At 37.5% G+C, this 20,597-nt stretch overlaps 1 protein-coding gene and 1 long non-coding RNA gene across 2 annotated transcripts; one reads left to right on the plus strand and one right to left on the minus strand.

Moving 5' to 3' along the window:
• Positions 1–258: 258 nt before the first annotated feature.
• LOC115929970 lies at positions 259–1,762 on the minus strand. Its single transcript, XR_004066773.1, has 2 exons — positions 1,725–1,762; positions 259–823 (listed from the first exon to the last, which is right to left on the minus strand). It is a non-coding gene; the product is annotated as an uncharacterized LOC115929970 (long non-coding RNA).
• Positions 1,763–5,912: 4,150 nt separating this feature from the next.
• LOC580506 (cholinesterase 1-like) lies at positions 5,913–20,236 on the plus strand. Its single transcript, XM_780559.3, has 10 exons — positions 5,913–6,137; positions 6,725–6,901; positions 7,449–7,611; positions 10,425–10,502; positions 10,996–11,114; positions 13,686–13,853; positions 14,501–14,931; positions 15,826–16,017; positions 17,429–17,613; positions 19,467–20,236. The coding sequence occupies exons 1-10, from the start codon at positions 5,949–5,951 to the stop codon at positions 19,577–19,579; spliced, it is 1,815 nt and encodes a 604-aa protein (XP_785652.2). The 5' UTR covers positions 5,913–5,948; the 3' UTR covers positions 19,580–20,236.
• The last annotated feature ends 361 nt before the right edge of the window (positions 20,237–20,597 follow it).

A 20,597-nucleotide genomic window follows, 5' to 3' on the forward strand; every position in this document is an offset into this window, starting at 1 on the left:
TGATATGTTCCTCCTCTTCTCCTTCTCGTTCATCATCACAATCATCATCATCATCTCAAAACTGTATTAATCAATCTATAAGACTCTTTAGATTGATCAATACAGTTCTTATAACATATGACCTTTATGTACAAACAATAAACCAAATGGTCACAATCATTTAATAAAAAGTGGTAAGAACAATTATTCCAACTCTATGGGCAACAACGTAATCTCCATTTTCTCCTCCTCGTTCAAATATTAGCTTCTTTTTCATTCTTTACTCGTGTTACTTCTCTATCTCTCTGACTATACTCACAAGAAAGTAGAATCAACGGTTTGACATGAAACAGTCTAGAAAATGAACTAAATTTATTCAAGTATCAAATGATTTTGAATTACAGACAGCTTTCTCCCACGAGATGAAAAAAATATCTCCCTAACCAGAAACTGGCAAAATAACTAAATGCCTTTCCCTCTTTGTAGTCTCTCATTCTTCCCTCTAGTGATGGAGGGTCCTTATCTACTAGGTACACACAAATGTCTCTATACATAGTAGACGACCAGCTCTGCAGTCTGCATGCCTTTCTCCCCCCCCCCCCCCCCCCGCCCCCTCTCCATCCATCGTCCAGTTTATCTCTACCTCGGATGGCTGAACAGTACCCCCAGAGTCAAGGCAGAGAACACCCATAAAATAATGACTACCGGTACTCGATTTCCAAGCTTGAGTCCCCTCCTTGTAGAAAGTCACGTAACACTTCTGTTGTCCATTGTGAAATGAGCTCTCTCGTAGCATCTACGTTATCTTCTGATTCATGGGTCATAGTGTTGGATGATGCTGCAACTGATAAATAAAAGGGAAAAGAAAATCAAATTTAAGTTTGTGACCAAAGAACCCTCATCACTTCTTCAACACTAGATCATGTAGCAGACGTGTATGCAGGGGGGAGGGAGTTTCGGGGGTTGAACCCCCCCCCCCCCCTCCTCCAATTTTGTTTAGACTATGTGTGTGTGTGTTTTTGAGGAAACCCCCCCCCCCTCACTTTTTTAATAACAAAAATAAATTAAACATTTTTTGTGCTAAAGGGTGACCCAAAAAAGGTGACCTTACCCCCCACCAACTGAACAAAATATCGGTCTCCCAAATTTCATATTTTCGGGGAAAAAAAGAAGGAAAAAAAAAGGTGCTCTTTACCACCCCCGGCTTATTCACCGGCTGGCCGAGTCGTTGTGAAATTGACTGCGTGATTTTCAAATTTTACCCCCCGGCCCCCCCCCCCCCCTCGAAAAAATCCTCCGTACGCCCCCGTCATGTAGATCCTCAAGTAGAGCTCATTGATATCAGACTATTATATTCAGATCCAGATCGAAAAAATCTATCGTTTTCATGGCCTCTTTTACTTTCTTACATTTATAATTTCTAATTGCAATCACTTTCTAGGCCTAACTGTCGGCCATTCTAGTAGACCCTATTCCATTATCAATTATAGGATCTAGAAAGTCTATTCATATTTCATGAGACATAAATCTCATATTACTGTACATTTCTACCTAAAACACGAGACGAGTGTACTTAAGCAGCTTAAAAGACAATCAGTCTACTTAAAATGCACACACATTTGAACATACGGGACTAGATCTAGGCCTACATTTACTAAAGTTGGATCTCGGCCCACTCTCATTACGTCGTATTATCAGCTTTATTAGTCATAAAAATGAATAACCACAAACTTTGGTTTTCTTACCGTACAAATGATACTGGATTGGAAGAAAATCACTGCAGAATAGCGGACTATGTACAAGATTATGATGTTGATTCGATACGAATCCCGTTGTTTGCAACAGGACAGCTGATCACGGCGAAGGTGAAAATGGACTAGAATTATGTCCCGGCATGCTTTGCGATGAAACAACCGTGAAGGCACGTATTCATTTGAAACAAATCCAACATAATTCTATTTTACACTGAAGAGTTTTTTAAGATGTAGTTGCCTTGTAATCCACTCAATCGGTTTTTGTGTCAAAAATAAAGTAATGAAGGGCAATATGATAGTGTATTTGAGATATCATTTAGGGTATATTTGATTTCACTCTCGACAGCATTTAGCGTCTTTGTCAAGATATTGACCTAGAAAATGGTACCACGGTAATTGTAATGGATGCAGAGAAAGAAATTCGGCTTTGAGTCTCTCAATTATTTACCGTAATGCACGATGATATTGATATGTCCTTTGTAGTTTGTGTCGGGGTCCAGGCGCGGATCCAGGATTTCTTAGGGGAGGGGGCCCAACTTTTTTTTTTTTGCTCCCGAAAATTTGAAAATCGCGCCGGCCGAAAAGTCGCTCAGCGGGGGGGGGGGGGGGGGGGGGGGGGGGGGGGGGGGTACAGAGCACTTTTTTTTTTTTTTTTTTTTTTTTTTTTGCTCCCGAAAATTTGAAAAACGCGCCGGCCAAAAATTCGCTCAGTGGGGGGGGGGGGGGGGGGGGGGGGGGGGGGGGGGGGGGGGGGGGGGTAGTGAGCACATTTTTTTTTTTTGATCCTCAAAAAAATTCAATTTGCACCCCCCCCCTTGAGCGCCAGGGGGGGGGGCCCAACCCCCAAAAAAGGTAAAAATCACGTGATTTTACATTATTTTTTTTCAAGGGAGGGGGCCCGGGCCCCCGGGCCCCCCCCCTGGATCCGCCACTGTCGGGGTCTTTATGATGCAATTATTCTCCGAAAGGGGGCACGCTGACACTTCTTCCATATAATGATCCTGTGCGCTTTTAATGGTTTCTTGTATTTCCTATACAGTGCGTATAAGAAAAATATACCCAACTTTGGTAGGTCCTAACAAAAAAGTCAGAAAAAATATGAACTTGAAATATATTCCGTGGTAAATGATATCCTATTACTTTGGTCTTAAATCATTTTAGAAGTAAAATTCTGCTTCATGTTTCAGTGTCTCATTATTTAAATGGATCCAGTGCATCTAGGCTTTCACATGACATTGTTTCACTATTCATTGTACACGATAATCTTTCATTATTCTAAACAGTTTTCCAGCTTCTTGTTTCATGATATCTAAGATCTCTAACACATAAGGTATTTGTCACGCGCAGCTGAAGAAAACTCAGAGATTTACTAACTTTAAAATTTTAGTCAATGCAAAGAAGAACACATGTTGATAACTACCAAAGATATTGGCATTGGACTGTCGTTAAAAAAAAACTGTAAATGAATCCCAAATTAACTTTTTCCATTTTTAATAATTTGCAAGGCTTATCTTAAACAAGGGATGTGAGTGAAAGCAAGATTGTGTCACCATCAGATCATAAAAAAGAAAATATCGTGAATTTCACAAAATCAATGCGAATAATTATGTCAGCAATTGTTTTTGGACTGAAATAACAATGCGTAAGATCATTTGACCCACATTCAATGTTCAGCTCTAACTTGGTACGAGAGGATTTTGACAATTATACTTTTTGCGAAACTTAAAGCTTGTCGTCTTCATGACTCATAATTATGTTGCCCTGACCATAGGCCTTGGAAGTGGGGGGGGGGGGGGGGGCAGGGGGCACTTGCCCCCAAACAAAAAAGTCGGGGGGGGGGGGGGGGCAAAACGCATTTTTGCCCCCAAAAAACGCCCCCCCCCCCTCCAAAAAAAAAGAAAGAAATGCTGTAAAGGAGTAAAGACGGTTTAGATGCTGCTTGTAAGTGTCGGCTTGCATGGTGATGTAGATATACAGTAGGTTTGCGGTTGCACGAGAGGTTTGACGAGTCCTGAAAAGGACTCTGACTCGGTAATCTTTCTTGGAGGAGTGTAGTCCTGAAAAGGACTGTTTGTTATCTTTCTTAGCATATAGTTCTCAGGAGAACTATAGCGCTTGGAGAGGATGAGTGGCTCGACGTTTCGAACAGGTTGACTATCCGTCGTCCCTCTCTCACACATGGTGCAACCGCAAACCTACTGTATAAAGATGGTTTGTATTTTAAACCCAAAAGAACATAACAATAATAAAAACCGGAATTAAATCACATATAAAATTCCATTCAAAGAAAAGGAAAGTTAACAGGAATTCAATTTTCTAAACATTCCGCATGCCACCTATATTTATCAATAGAGGTTTTTTTTATTATAGCGATACGCGCATATCGTGGAAATATTATGAGAGGATGGGAAAGCGTGTGTGTTTTTTTGTTATAGGGGTGAGAAGACATGAGACATGAGACATAATTAACACTGGCTTACTGATGGGGGGGGGGGGGGTATTTCTTATTCGATACCACTGATTTACAAATATTGCTGAAATTACATGATTTCCTTGTATTTTTTCTCAATTTTTTTTAGTCATACACCTTTTTATGAGTTTGTTGGAAAATTAGAAATTCCCTAATTTACAGTCGGGCGAAAAATATGCTTATTCAGAAGCATTTAGGTCAGGGCCTGAAGAAACGGCTGGGCTAGGGGGCTCGAGCCCCCCTCACTTTTTGAAAAAGTATGTTACAGAGAAAAAGAAAGAAAGAGAGAGAGAGACAAAAATTAGAGACCTGCCAATGTCACAAAAGAGGTATCAAAATATGCACACCTGACCGTAATAAAATGCCTAAAACCCCAGAGCTTACGGGGGCTCTGCCCCCGGACTCCACCAAGAGCCCTAAGACGGTCCCCTGGATGCCCACATGACCGTAATTAAATACCTAAAAAAAACCGAGCTTCCGGGGACTCTGCCCCCTGGACCCAACCAAGTGCCCTAAGACGGGCCCCTGGACGCTCATCTGACTGTAATTAAATACCTAAAACCCCTGAGCTTCTGGGGGCTTTGCCCCCTGGACCCCACCAAGGGCCCTAAGGCGGGCCCCTGAATGCTTATTTGACCGTAATTAGTTACCTGAAACTCCTTAGCTTCCGCACCACATCAATTGCCTTAAATAGGGCCCCTGGATGCTCATCTGACCGTAGTTAAATACCTAAAACCCCTGAGCTTCCGGGGGTTCTGCCCCTGGACCCCCACCAAGGGCCCTAAGGCCGCCCCTAAATGCTCATTTGACCGTAATTAGATACCTGAAACTCCTTAGCTTCCGCACCACATCAATTGCCTTAAATAGGGCCCCTGGATGCTCATCTGACCGTAATTAAATACCTAAAACCCCTGAGCTTCCGGGGGTTCTGCCCCCTGGACCCCCACCAAGGGCCCTAAGGCGGCCCCTGAATGCTCATTTGACCGTAATTAGATATCTGAAACTCCTTAGATTCCGGATCACATCAATTGCCTTAAATAGGGCCCCTGGATACTCATCTAACCGTAATTAATACCTAAAACCCCTGAGCTTCCGGGGGCTCTGTCCCCTGGACTCTCCGCCAATTAGTGACCTAACAGTGTCACAAATAAGGTATATAAATATGCTCATCTGACCGTAATTTAATGCCTTAAAACGCTGAGCTTTCGGGGGCTCAGCCCCTTGAACCCCTGCCGTTTGCCCCCCCCCCCCCCCCCATCCCAAACTGCTTCCGGCGCGCCTGGCCCTGACTGTACCAAAATTATGTATTAAAGTAAAACAATTTTAGGGTATTAAAACGAAGTAAAGAACAAAAGTACCCCATCCCCACACCGACCTACACGCCCTCGCACACACAAGGGTAGGAGGTGGACCAAGGAAAACACATAAAACAAACAAAACATCGTGCAACCTCAAATGTTAAATGATTGTTTACAGAAAGACATAAAAATAGATAACGAGTTTGATCAACTGTAAGCCTGGTAAGTTAGTTTATCAGATTAGACTTTTATACAATACATGTTTGCGAGTGCATTAGTGCATATCTCTAATCCACGAGTCAAAAACATGTATCTTTTTTTTTATAAGAGGGGTATAAAGTCGAGAAATTGACGGTTGTAATCACCAAAATGCATACCCATAAAATCAACCTAGTCAGCCAATAGATTTATTAAACCTCATGGCCTCTGTGTAAAATCTGTTGCAAAATGGCGTATTTTGTTGGTTTGCCATATGTTCCCGATGGGAGGATCATTATTAGTGTTCTTTTGATGCTATGTATCGTTAGTGCTCAAAGAGAGATCACCATTCCTAACCTGGGTAAAGTCGAGGGGAAAATAGTCAATTTTGAAGAGGATAATTTCATTGGTGTTTCAACAGAGATAGATGCATTTCTGGTAAATACACGGTATTATACAGGATTCTGTTTTTGTAATTAATAAGTGGAACACTTTGTGCACATACATTTTATAGCATGCTGTTATTAGTTGATATTACTGCTGGATAAGGATACAAAGTATTTCCTTGTTCTATTGGGGTGATTGTACTCCGTTTTCCGATTCCAACATGTGCAAAATGACTCTGCGATTGATTTTTATATTATCATTAATCATTTCACAAAATTTCGGTATTCAACAATAAGTCACTTCTGAATGACGTGTGTAAAATCGTTGTTGAAATAACAACATAATTAGAGTAGAAAGTGGTAGTTAAACTAGCAGTAGTAATAGTAGTATGGTAGTAGTAGTAGTAGTAGTAGTAGTAGTAGTAGTAGTAGTAGTAGTTATAATATTATTAGTAAGTATATAGTTATAATATAGTAGTAGTAGAATATACGCGTTCCACAAAATACATTGCACATAATGAATGAAGTAAGGGTCGTCGTAGAAATTAAATATAATCTTGCTTTGGATGTCACCAGAACAACAACAACAGCAACAACAACATCACCAACATAAATGTGTTTCGCCCTTTAACACAACAGGGTATCCCTTATGCGGAGAACCCACCCACCCGCTTCGCTCAAGCCACGCCCAAAGCACCATGGAGTGACGTATGGAACGCCACTTACTTCAGATCACCTTGTGCTCAACTCGGCAATGAAGTAGATACATGGAGTGAAGATTGTCTTCATCTTAACATCTTCGTCAAGCATCCAAGAGTAAGCAATGAATATACTCCGATTTTTTGTTTTTGTTTTCTCATAAAAAATATTTGAGATATTCGGTTATGATTTTCTGATTTTATAAACATTCTTAGCCCAAATTTGCATTTCTTTTGTCTAAGGTAGATGATAATTTACATTCATTCTCTTTCGATCTAGTGACTTTAAAACGAATTCGGGCCATACTCAAAACCTTTAACTAACTATTCTCCGATATGCATTTGATCTTTTAGCAAAAAAACAAAAAAATGATTTAGTAAATAGAACACCTTCCCCGCTCTCATCACCTTTTATTTTGAGTCCTTCTTCTTAATTAGATTGTATATTCATTGTATACTTGGTGAATTTTCGAATAATTTTGTAACCGTATTTTGAGTCTTCTCTAGACAGTGTATTGCTGATACTCGAAGTTATGGATGTTATTTCAATACTTTGATTTGGTAGAACGTTCTCTTGTTTTCACATCCAAGAAAAGGTCATTTCGGTGTCAGATGTATTCCTTTTCAACAACAACAAAAATGTTTTTGCTGCTGATTTTCCACAGCCTACCAATGCAGCTGTGATGGTATGGATCCATGGAGGAGGGTTCTCCGTGGGAACAGGGTCTTCCTATGGTCGATATGGTGTACCCCTGGTAGCTGTCGGTCAGGATGTGATCATAGTCACACTCAACTACCGACTCATGGTCTGGGGTGTTTTTAACACAGGTTTGTATCATTATGAATTGATAATTTGATCCACTGTAGGCAGTGAATTCCTCCCAGAAGTGTGACAATCCACGATGCCCATATGGCAAAGAAACATACCAGAAAAATATAGGGAAATTTTGTTCCAAAAGGTCCACTATATACCGACAGCCCGTGTGACCGACAGTCTACGAGACGGACTATATCGCAGTCTGTTCAAACCTACAAAAATCTGAATCTAATAATTTGAATGCATCCACATATTATATAAATGATAAAAGGAAAGGGATTCCCCTAACTTTATTTGATAGGGCAAACAATTATATCTTGTCTATTTAGATATGTATAATATACTTCTGTTCAGATACCGCTCATGATTTTGTTTAAACACAAGAGCAGGTATACCTCATAACCTGTTTGCCATGGTTATTCATATTTAGTGATATTATAAACCAGTTATAAACTAGAATGAATTATGATATTGCTGCTACTGCCTGTATTTTTATTAAGCTCGACAAGGCGGTTTTACTTATCACTTAAAATGAAAGTCTACATTTCCTGAAAGTCGATCATTGAAAAATATATTTTGTCAATAGAAAAATTAGACGTTATTTATTTGAATTATGTCAAGTCTCCATTGTTTAAGTTCTTATCATTCCGCCTTATCATAGGGCCTACAGACGTAAGCTAGACTTTCATTTCAATCATTAACATAACTTATGACCTCCATTGTATAATGTTATCAAGCTAAAATATATTTAAAATGTTATATGGCATAATCTATCGATATTGGTAGTACTGATCATGCTATACTCGAACTTCGTATCTTTTGCAGTTTGCCTATATAGTTACCTCTATACCAGCGATCAAATAAACCGTTTTTTAGGCAAATGTCAAAGTACCTTCCTGGTTATCATTTATTTACATTAAACAATTTCACCTCCATTCCATTAAAGATGAATAATTCAGCAATTTGAATGCAGTTATGTAATGATCAAATGGATTTCCTGACGCATTATTTAGAGAGGGCACTCAAAAAGTTATTGTCTATTTATATATGTTTACTTCATTTCAAATACCGTGCAAGTATTATAAAATCAAGTAGAACATCTTAACAATCTCTTGTTTTCACAAATTGAGTCCTTCAGTAAAACCATGTGTTAACATTGCGAAAAGTCTGCTTCATTTTCTGCTGTCACTTTAGTTGACCACACGATTTTTATTGCATTGTTGGATCGACATTGACATTAGATGGCGAAGTGCATTTGACCAAAATAATTAATATTATCAGTAAAATGGTGAAGTCACTTTCCTCTTTGTTATTTGTCAAGTTAATAGTGCCAGGAATGCGTATCCGGACACCTACCCCCTGTACATCCACCCCCGGATAACCACCCCAGTAAACTACCCCATAGGACAATTACCCCCTAGGACAACTACCCACTAGGACAACTATCCCCAGATAATTACCCCCGGCTACTACACCCTAGGACAACTACCCTTTAGGACAACTACCTCCGCACAACTACCCCCTGGACTACTACCCCCAGACAACTTCCCCTAGGATAGTTGCCCGGGGGTAGTTGTCCAGGGGATAGTTGTCCGGGGGATAGTTGTCCGGGGGTAGTTGTGTATTTCTGATCTGCTGGTGTTTTCAAAACTTGAAACGTAATTGTCTTTGTTATGTAGCATGATCAACCTTCCCGCCAGTTTTTTTCTGTTTCTAGTTACCGAAATATAGTCTGGAAATGTAATGCTGTTATAGTCATCACACCAAGTTTCCTGTATAGCCAAAAGACACCGGCATGGCTTCTTCGCAACTGTTTTTTTCAAATCATTATATAATAAAAAAAATCATTTTCATCGAAACATTTTATTATTTATTTCGTTGAATTTCTAAAGTTGCTTTTAAGTGCTTTTTCTTTCAAAGGTCAATAATACTGATTGAAAGATTTTCATTTCACCATTGATTAAAAAAAATGTTTTAAGGCAACAATGATTTTGTCCTTCTAAAGCAATTCCAGAAATTCCTCCTTTTTAACATAAGTTTTCTGGACTTACTCTTATCAATGATTCTCTTTTCCTGTGTCCGTGTGGGTCATATGGGGTGACGTTTACTGTATTTCCTGTATTGCCACTTGCCGTGCATGCATCTTAACCCTCTATCTTTATAAGTCTTCTTCTTTTTTCTACCTTACCAATTTGTCTTATTTATTGGTGTAAAAATTTGGCCTTTTTAAGTGGATGAATTTGTGAGATGTTTTGATTGACCCCTTCTGTATTCAATGGTATGCCGATGCTTTTATCAGTGGGTGATTGTACAAAAAAATTGTCATTGCCCTTATTTACATATTTCATACCATGACCCGTGCGCAACCAATCAACGTACGATGCAGTTGTTTGCAAAATATAACAATCATTACTTGATATCACTTAACAATTTACATGGCCAAAGTTTCGTTTTTATGGTTTAGTATTGGTATTGACAACATCACATGATAGATTTTATATCGTGAGGGTTTACCATATTATGTTGACTATATTTCCGTCATACATTGTCATTTCTAAATGATAATTGATATGCATAAACTTGACGTCATTGGGTAGACTTTCGGTCACGCCTATATGTCCGGCCGTGCGCGCGTCAAACTTTAAATATTTGTCAAAATGCTAATTTTGGACTAATTAACTACACATTTTAGACCTTTTTTTAACATTGATTTGCGCGCGTTTTATATTTTGTTAAATCAGATCTTGATGTAATACACGTAGTTTCAACCGTGCGTCATGTCTGAATGATGTCATGTCTGTTTATTTGGTCTATATTAATTCAGGAGATGATGTTGCTACGGGTAACTATGGACTCCTGGATCAGCAGCTTGCTCTGCAGTGGGTACAGGACAACATTGGAGGTAAGATAGTGAGAGAGAGAGAGAGAGAGAGAGAGAGAGAGAGAGAGAGAGAGAGAGAGAGAGAGAAGAGAAAGAGGGGATGTGTTATAGGGAAAAGCAGGGGCACTCAAACTATTAATGGATTTTCTAGACACAAAGACCTTCCGTGCGGCAATATAATCAAATGGAATAAAATGGTTATCAGTAGAGGCCGAAGGGGAGAAGGGAAAAGTGAGTCATTGAGAAAGAAAAATTCAGTGAAAAGGGAGTATAGAAAACTGAGAGAGAAAGAGAGAGAGAGAGAGAGAGAGAGAGACAGAGATTGGGATGATGGGGAAGGCGAGGAATCGGTATTAATTGATACAAATATGCATGAGTGCGTGTAACGATGTTGATACCGCAAAGCACATAATGACTGTGTATAATTCACCCAAGTTTAAAAGGAATATTATTTTCAATCGAAAGTATTAATAACAAACATTAAACCATTTAAATGTGGTTTCCTACTCTCTAGCATTTGGAGGCGATCCCAGCACAGTGACCTTGTTTGGAGAGAGTGCTGGAGCAGCAAGTGTCGGTTTCCATCTTCTCTCAGAGGGAAGCAAAGACCTGTTCAACCAAGCTATCATGCAGGTTCGTTGTTGTGTTTGTTGTTTTGGTTTTTTAGGCTGTCCATCTAAAAAGATTTTTTCCGTCTGGCAATGCTGTTTTTCGGGTTCTTCATCAATGATGATTAGCTGGCGCTGTTTCTTTTTCTTTCCTTCTTTTTCTGGCTCATATATTGATTCAGTTAGTTTCACAGCTTTTGTTCAATCGATGGTGTGGGCAATACGTTAGGAGTCGACCATGAACAGAATGCGAGTATTAATTAATCAAAGTTAACCTTGCAGTGTACTTTCATTTCTTTCCTCTCCGAGAGAGAGAGAGAAAGCGAACATGAAATGAAATGAATAAAAAATAAATTTTGGCTTTTAGACCTATATATAATAAACCACAAAAAAATACAATTTGCTCTGAAGGTCTTTCTAAAGGGCAAAATGTAAGTGTATATTTGGAGAGACAGGTAAGCCCTAGACGAGGGTATAATGTATGTTGTAAATGTATTGAACAGATGTAAGTCCTTCCGTAATTTGGTGTAATGCCTTCTATAACAATAATCAATCTCGATTTTAGTCGCAATTGGGCAGAAAATGATTAGCAACATGAATAACACGGAACTCAATCACTGGTCATGTATACTAACGTATCAAGGAATATATCAATTTCAATTAATCTCGAGCTTTTGTTATTGAGCTAAAAATACATAAAAGGCTCACATGTTAAAGGTACTATATCCCATTTGCAGGCCAAAGCAATGAAAATGTTACATTCCAACGGCATTTGAAAGATAATTTAGAACTTCCATCAAAACGACAGGGCTTGAAAATGTCTTCAAGTGGGAAAATAACGACCAATAGAATGTCAAATCGACTTAAGTGATTGCAATCCATTTAGTATAGTCTGATTCAATCAGTTTAGTTTTGGCCAATACAATAATTTGGTTATTGATGTAGACAAATGCCGCTCATGTACCCTTTACTACGGAAGCCCATTAGTGCCACCATACGAAATAAAATTTAAGAGGAATTATCTGGAGGCCGCCACTTAATTATTTGGCGGCCGCCAGATAATTATGTGGCGGCCGCCAGATAATTCCTCTTAAATTTTATTTCGTATGGTGGCACTAATGGGCTTCCGTACTTTACAGCTTATGTGTATGTATGTTATTACTAAAGAAAAAAAAAAGGAGTCAGTCAGTCACTCAATGTCTGACAGTTAAGTCTAGAAAGTAAAAACGGGTTTCCTTGCATAATTTGAATGCTAGGATGCACTGCTAACGTTTAAATGTATAGATAGGACATACGTGACATGTTCATAATTCCTACAAAGTTCTAAAGAATTTGATGTTGGCTGCAAATTTTGACATAGTATACCTTTAAATGTGATGACAAACCTGTCAAATAGTCATTATTCTGGCTTTGCGTACGTAAAAGACATTGCTTGAGTCGAGATGCTTGAGTTTAGAAGTAAATTGAATTGAATAAGCAGTTATTAAATTCAACTATGAGAAACTTACGGACACACTTTTAAGAAAGACCCTATTAAACAATGTCAATACCTCGTGTGGATTGCCTATATAAATAATACATTAGAATATGCTCCGTTGGTAAATTTGAAGTTCAATGTCAGCGATGATGCGGAAACGCATAACAATTTAGAGTATTTGAAAAAATTGATGGTACTATTTTGTATGTACTAGGTGTTTCATGTGAAAATTGAATGTTTAGAATGTATAGAAGAGGGATAATGGAGAAATGGAATGAAGAACCATAACTATGCGAGCGAGGGAGGCCTAGGGAGGAAGAGATATAGATAGATAGAGAGAGAGAGAGAGAGAGAGAGAGAAGGTGAAAATGAAATGGGGAAAGGGAATGTGAACAAAAAAAGATGATGAGAGAATCGGCTTCCACATGCCTGCGATTATCGCTGGAATTGTTAATATGCATTTCATTCACCAAGGAAGACGACCGCCCCTCCCCCACCACCACCACCTCAGGATGTAACCAGTACATGCACACCAGTTACGTCATTTGGTAATAGGGTAACCATGGTAATAATACGCAAAATGAAAGTTATCTCGTGAATGTGCACCATACATCATGCAATAAAATGAATTTTGGATTTTCATTGTATCTGTGTACATAGGGACATTTTGCAAGAGAAATAAACGAAATAAACTCTCAAAAAATAGCTGATTATATAGTGCATTTTTAAAAACATAGGCAACTGCTTTTCAAATGATCACAGGACGACGGAAGAACATAATAGTGGTGGATTTAGTTATATTGTTTTGTGACATTAAAGAAACTGTTTTGAAAAGCATTTGAATTTTATGTAATGGTGTTTTGTCCTTTTCTTCCGGACTTGTGAGAGTACTTGGGACAATTTTCATCATCATTCTTTTTGATGAGATTCTATAACTCCTCAAAGACAAATAAAATATGTAAATTATATGTTCAATATAAGACTCTTATGGTCTTGTTGAGGATTTTTAACTTCCTCAGAAAGTACACACCTTCCATCTCTCTCTCTCTCTCTCTCCCTCTCTCTCTTTCACTCTCTTTTTCCTTCTCTCTCTTTCTCTTTCTCTCCTTTACTTCTTAGAGTGGAACATCTCTATCACCATGGGCACTTCGCCATGAACCGGAAGCAGACCGAGAGGAAGCAATTGCGCTTGGAGCTAAAGTTGGATGTGATTTTACAGACTCCACTCAACTGGTAGATTGTTTGCGGACTGTTGATGCTGTGACTCTTATGAATGCTTTCTGGCAGGTGATTCCATAATAACACCCTTTCGTACGCTTACTGTCTAATGTTTGTTTGCACTTAACTTTGTGCACATACATATAATTTTAGATTCATGACATGTCTGAATTTTTCGAGTCGAAATGAGCGAGTTAAATTTGTTTCTTTTGTATAAATATGCCTATTTTGTATCTTTATACCATTGAAATATCACAAATTTCCTCCGCTAAAAACATGCACAATAAAGTTTAACCATGAACCTCATTAACATTACTTTTAGATTACTCATGTAAATAAAACAGTCCTTAAAAGAAAAGAAAAGAAAAGAAAAAAACATTTTCAAAGATAGTCATTATGATATATATTTTGCATACAGAACCCTTTTATTCTAGTTTGGAAATTAAATAGGAGTGCCGTTAAAGACTGGCTGAAATATTATGAGACAATCCGATGTCATAAACGAGTATCACTTTAGGTACATGCAATGTCAAGTCCTAAAAAAGAAAGATCAATAGGTCAAGTTGATTTTCCTCTCGAAGAACAAATTTGAAGTCGCCGGGAAAATTTGGCATTGGAGTAGATGACGCAGACTGAGATGATTTGAAATATCTATTAAATGGAGCATTATGGCGATGATCATTGATTTCATAACTTCATTAATGTTTTCATTGTAGGTATACACTCAGAGCTACATTCGTGTAGACGGTATATTTCTGAAGGATTCCCCGGCGAACCTCTACGCCTCAAGTTCCTTCAAGAAAGCAGCAATCCTAGCAGGTTACAACCAAGACGAGGGCTACATCGCAGCAAAAGACTTGTTCAGCGAATATCAGGGTGATGAAGTTCCAACGATGCCAAAGTCAATGTACACTGCTGCACTTCCAAACGCTCTGACTGGTAACACTGAAGATATTGTGATGAGATCCGTTGACCAGCAGTATATAGACTGGACACAGGCTGATAATACGAGCGCGGACTATCTTACTGCCTTCACCGAAGCTGTTGGTGATCAACAATTCTCGTGCCCAACTGATCACCTGATACGTGCCCATGCCCAATCAGGAGACACAGTCTTCCAGTATTTCATGACGCATGCCCCCAGCACGTAAGCATAAGCTTGCTATATAATGGTCATTTAAACAAAATATAAAGACAAAGTAGTTTGGGAAAATCATTTATTAACAACATATCATAAAAGAATCGATGTTCATAATAATGAGGAGATTATGATGATGATGATGATGATGTTAATGATGATGGCTTCTTGTATGGCGCCGTTATCCCCCTCTGCATGCTGTGCGCTGAAGACCCTTGCTCTACAATGTCTCAACTTCAAGATTTCCCTACTTTAATGTACTCAAATCCTTTGAAAAAACTAAGTTCAATGTGCTTATGCTTGTTCTCAGTTTTCCCATATTCGCCTCATTTTTAATTTTAATTTTATTATTATCATTTTTTTAATTTTATTTATTTATTTATTTTTTTTTTTTTTTTTTTTTTTTTTTAATTTTTTTTTTGGGGGGTTCACTGTAAGCGAATTTAGTTTGGTAAGTGAGTTTTAAAAGGTTTGGCAGAATAAGCAAGTTCACGGTTGCAGTCTGAGCATGAGCAGATAAAGGTCATTGCAGAACAAATTTTGAAATACATGGAGACGAAATACTGGATACGTGCTCATGAAAGTTATGTAACATTATTCATTCATGCACATTCAGTGCACTCCATTGTACACAGGTGGAAGTATTCTTTGAAAAGTGGGGAACAAAGGCTATTTATAAAGCACCTCCATCGCTGTAGGAGTGATTATTTCAAAATGTACAAAGTGGGACCTCTTCATGTTTTGAAGATCTGTGGATATTCGGGGTCATAGCAGTAAGGTGCTAATCGTGAACTGGTCTATTGGTATATCCGCGGGGTAGGGGATGGGGGGGGGGGCTCAGCCACTGACATCAATCTACAAAGAATACTCTTAAAAAATAAAAATACTTTGGTAAATCAACAGGTCATATTTCCAATCTGGACCAGGTGGTTCTGGACCAGGCTGGCTCGGGGCGACCCATACAGAGGATATCCAGTTTGTATTCGGGTGGCCGTTTATTCCCGAATGGATGGCCGATCGTCGAGCTCTGCATGATGACGAAATCGAACTGTCGGTGAAAGTCATGACCATGTGGACCAATTTTGCGAAATATTCGTAAGTCATAATTTGAACTGTGATCATAAAAGTATCGTTTATATATATATATATAGGATTTTTCGGCCAAATTCGCGAGTTTGTCATTTAAATTAATTTGTCTTGCGTTCAAATTCGACGGTTTTAGTGCTGTCAGGCATATCTTGGGATTATATTCCTTTTTCTAGTTTTCAAATCTATGAAGTTTTCGTTAGAATCTATGTATTTTTCATTCAAATTAATGAATAATGTGCTTCTTTCGCTATTTGGTCATTTGATTTTGCGCAACACGATTTCTGACATCGCGAAGGTGTACTTTTAGCATTCAAATTCATTTGTAGCTTTCAAATTAGCACTTTCTGCACTTAAATTGATGGTCAATATACATTTTTCGCTTATTACATAGTTTTTATAGCTCATTCTTTTTCTTTCAAGATTGTTTTGTCCATGTGTATTTCATCATGTTTTATTTTCTTGCATTTATGCACTTTATATACTTTTAGATTTATCTTATATTCACCATCCTTTAAGTTTGATTGTTAAGAAGGAAAAAAAAAGACTTACATCTACGGACTTGATGGTCCAATATTTTTATAAATTTTCATGTAAGGAGGTTATTTGTCTTGTGTTTCATCATAAATTTATCACAATTACATTATGGAGGAAGGGTACAATATTGTGACTGGGGTAGGTATTTTTGTATCCCCCCTTTCGGGGTATATGAACTATCCGTGCAGAAATGCCATATCCCTTGATTTCGCCTCTTCTTTGTCCTCAAAATTAATAAATGGAATAACAGAAAAGACCCTAATGGCAAATAATGCATTTAATTGCATTTTTTTTTCAAACTGTAAACGTGTGTTGCATTTCTTCCCCCTAACATTCCTAACTTGAATAAACATATAATTCGAACACGAATGACAGGTGTTAATTTGAATGATAAAAATGACGCTTCGACAAGGGACGATTAATTTGAATGCTAGTTGAGCAGTTTCTAAATTAAATGACAGATCTATGAAACCCTTCGACCAAAATGCTAAATTGAATACCAAGACGAGAAAATTGAATGATAATTGGCATGGCAAAGCCGATCTGCGCTAACTTAAATGCAAAGTAAATGAATTCGAATGACAAACTCGCGAATTTCGCCGGGAAATCCTATGTTAAAAAACTGTAGGAAAAAAAGGGATAAAGGTAGGCCGATGTTGTGTAACTGTATATAGGTAGAATAACTCACAGCAAATGGGTGTGACGACCCTCGGTATAGCATTTTGTCCAATGTTCAAGTTAGGAATTCGATTAGTGTAGGATATTGACAGCAAAATAAATTTGTCTTACGATACGAAATAGTACTCAAGTCATCATTAAACATTAGAAATACGACAGATCGGATCCATTTAGTAATTGTCTTGATTTTTTTTCTTTCAACTAGACACCCTGGCAAGATGAACGCCAGCGCTGAACCAGCTGCAGAAGGCGACAACTATTGGCCTAAATACACTATACCTGAGCTTGAATACAAAGAGCTCTCCTTGGGTTTGACCACTGATCGTGCAGTCAGAGCAAATGAGTGTGCGTTCTGGAACTACTACGTGCCAGATCTTATTCGGTTTATCGGTAAGATCTCACTTCTCACGAATGATAGAGCAATGAGGATTACGTTAAGCCGAAGCGGTTTAGTGTCACCTTTTAATGATCTTTTGCTCAAGAATGCTTTCAATTACAAAGTGCAAAATTCATTTGAAAATTTGAGTCCATTTCAGTTGCAGTACATTCAACTACATTGTGCCGTTCATGAATAAGAGCGATACAATCGAAAATAACCATTGTAGTCTCTAAGTTGGCAACACAGTGAAAGTTTCGTGTACAAATTGGCGATTTCTTGTTGATTTTGTGTAGTTCTCTTTCAAACTGTTTCCATTAAAGGTGAAATTCAAAGAAAATTACAAACATGTCAACTAATGTATCACTAGAAAGTGATAAGCTAGCAAATGGCCATCGTACAAGTTTTAGTTCAACTACATTATCGAGTGATTTATAAAAATACAAATACAACCACCTCCATAGGATATACGAGAAATACGCCGGAAATATAACGATGTTTTAATGACGTCACTATATGGACCACATCCCATAAAGAATGAACATAAATTATGTGCAAAGCTATTATTTGTCAAATTATAATGAATTTAGCGTATATAAATGTAATGGCATGTCAAACCATTCAAAAGGGGATATGACCCGATTCTGATAACTAAAATCTTTTGCTTGTAAATACACAGTATAGGGGTTATTTAACAATCAAAGAAACCTGACTTTCAAATTGAAAACCACCCGGAATGATATTATGGGCGGCATTTGTTCCCTCTTGAAACGCCGAACATACCGCGGTGTGTGCATCTGAATATACAATGGCGTCTTATTTTGTTTACAAGCGACAGATTCCTTTATTTTTGTATCGCTGCATTTTTCATCAAAATAAAACCATGCGCGGGGTTTAGAGTGAGGCAATAGATTAGACATTTAGCCTGACGGTAGTGAAGTAAGAGAAAGAACTCAAGAGAAGATGAAACACAGGCACTGGAAATGTGTGAGATGTCATGGGACATCGTCTGCTTGTGCAAATCATGTCCATACTGTGATCTCACACATTTCAGCAGCGTTCGGAGAGCTCTTCATGTGCTATGCCGGGGCTGTATTTAAGCGTTTTGTAATTTATAATAATCATCACTTCGAATGTTTCCAAGCATTGAATTTTGATAACCTTGTCGAATCAAGGTTTCAACTTTGCAATAATGAAAATAAAGTTAGTTTTAAAACCAATGAATATCTACTTTAACATTAAAGTAAGAGAGGGCGGAAAATACAAATAATTGCTGCCAATTTGAGGAGGAAGAACTAACGCACTTAGACCAATAGAAAACTCTGAACTGCTATAGGTATAGACTGATCATTATCTGACAATGGTTTTAATGAATAAAACAAAATTCTCTTGAGAATGATTTCATAGAAACATGGAATAGATGTATTAGACAATGTGGTAATACCTTGACTAATTTTAATAAATATTCCATCACTCAAGGTTATTTACAGATTCCTTTTTTTGCAACAGCAGCAACAGACGATTCGATTTTGTTTAATGATTTCACTTATTTTGCAAAATGATTCCAGTTCCAGACTTGTTATAACATGTCCTTCCGTTTCAATGTATTGATTTAAGTCAATAACGATCACTTTTTTTTTCTTCAAAAGTTAAATTCTCGTTTGATAAACAAATCCATTTCATTGTTTTATGTTTATTGAGTCGATATTTATCATGTATATGCTTATATTAAAAGATTATAAAACAAATCGAATCAAATTTCATAATTATAATATTTTTCTGAAATCATTTTTCATTTTACACATTTCTGTAATTTATTACAACCAACGATTGCTCATCTCATGTCACTTTGTTTTTTATTTTTCAGAGAGTGTAACCGAAGATGAAAAAGAATGGCGTGAGGATTTTGAGATGTGGCAAGTCGACATGGAAGAATGGAGAAATGTTTTTGATGAATACCAACAAACAATAGAATGCTGAATAATGATCATAATTCCGAGGCCATGGGAAAAGCTGGAAAGTCATGGAAAATCAATTCTTCTAAAAAGTCATGGGAAGTCATGAAAAATGATTGTGGTTGTGGGCCGTGTGTGTATATGGCAATTTTAACTGACAATGGACATTAAAGTATTAATATCATCACCCATTCTTATTATTATTTAGTGTCATTTAAAAATCTGGTGATGGACAGTCATAAAATTCGATTATCAAATTTCTGTGGGAACCGAGACTAATTAATTTTTTTCTGAGAGTATTTTGTTTTCGTCTTTATCAGAAGTCAAGATTGCCTTTTTAAGATCACTTTTTTCAGGCAAACTTGAATTCTGCTAAAGACAGTGAACGATATTTTCTCTGAATTGAACAAATAATCCTGAATATTCAGCAACAGAAATAAGGTTAATTCAGATATACTTTTTTTTTTAATGTCAGAAAATCTCAAAATTAGGTATGTGTCCAACTTAACTCTAATGCCATAAATGTCTTAATGTGTCTATCTATAAGAAGTCCAATTAACTTCTGTGTTACTATTTGAAGAAGAAAAAAAAAACAATTCTGTAAATTAAAAGACCTAATTAAAAGGAAATGTGTTCTACAAACTGCAAACTATAAACACATCCTTATTCATAAGGAGAATCTCATACAAATTGCTGTTTTGTGTACGGTTTTTATCTGCGAGTTCTCCTTGTCACCCTGACCTTCAAACAGGTTTTTCCCTCTAGTGTTAATCTACTCGTAATCACCGAAATAGGGTAATTATTTGTTAAAATTATATTGATTACAAATGTGTCCCTGCTAAGCACTGATGATACACATCATTAGTTTTCACGGTCACTGCCTAGTTGAAAAGTATAATTACCATAATTATATTGGCATATCAACATTGAAGCCGTTGACATTTAGCTCCGTTTCAAATGCAGTTGTAATTGGTGCAATTTTATATTACCTGTGTGTGGTATGAGAATGGGGGTTCAGCTAGGAGTGAAAAGCGTTTTTTGTT

This window comes from Strongylocentrotus purpuratus, unplaced genomic scaffold, assembly GCF_000002235.5.
Source record: "Strongylocentrotus purpuratus isolate Spur 01 unplaced genomic scaffold, Spur_5.0 spur5_scaffold_6, whole genome shotgun sequence".
NCBI classification, from domain to species: Eukaryota; Metazoa; Echinodermata; class Echinoidea; order Camarodonta; family Strongylocentrotidae; genus Strongylocentrotus; species Strongylocentrotus purpuratus.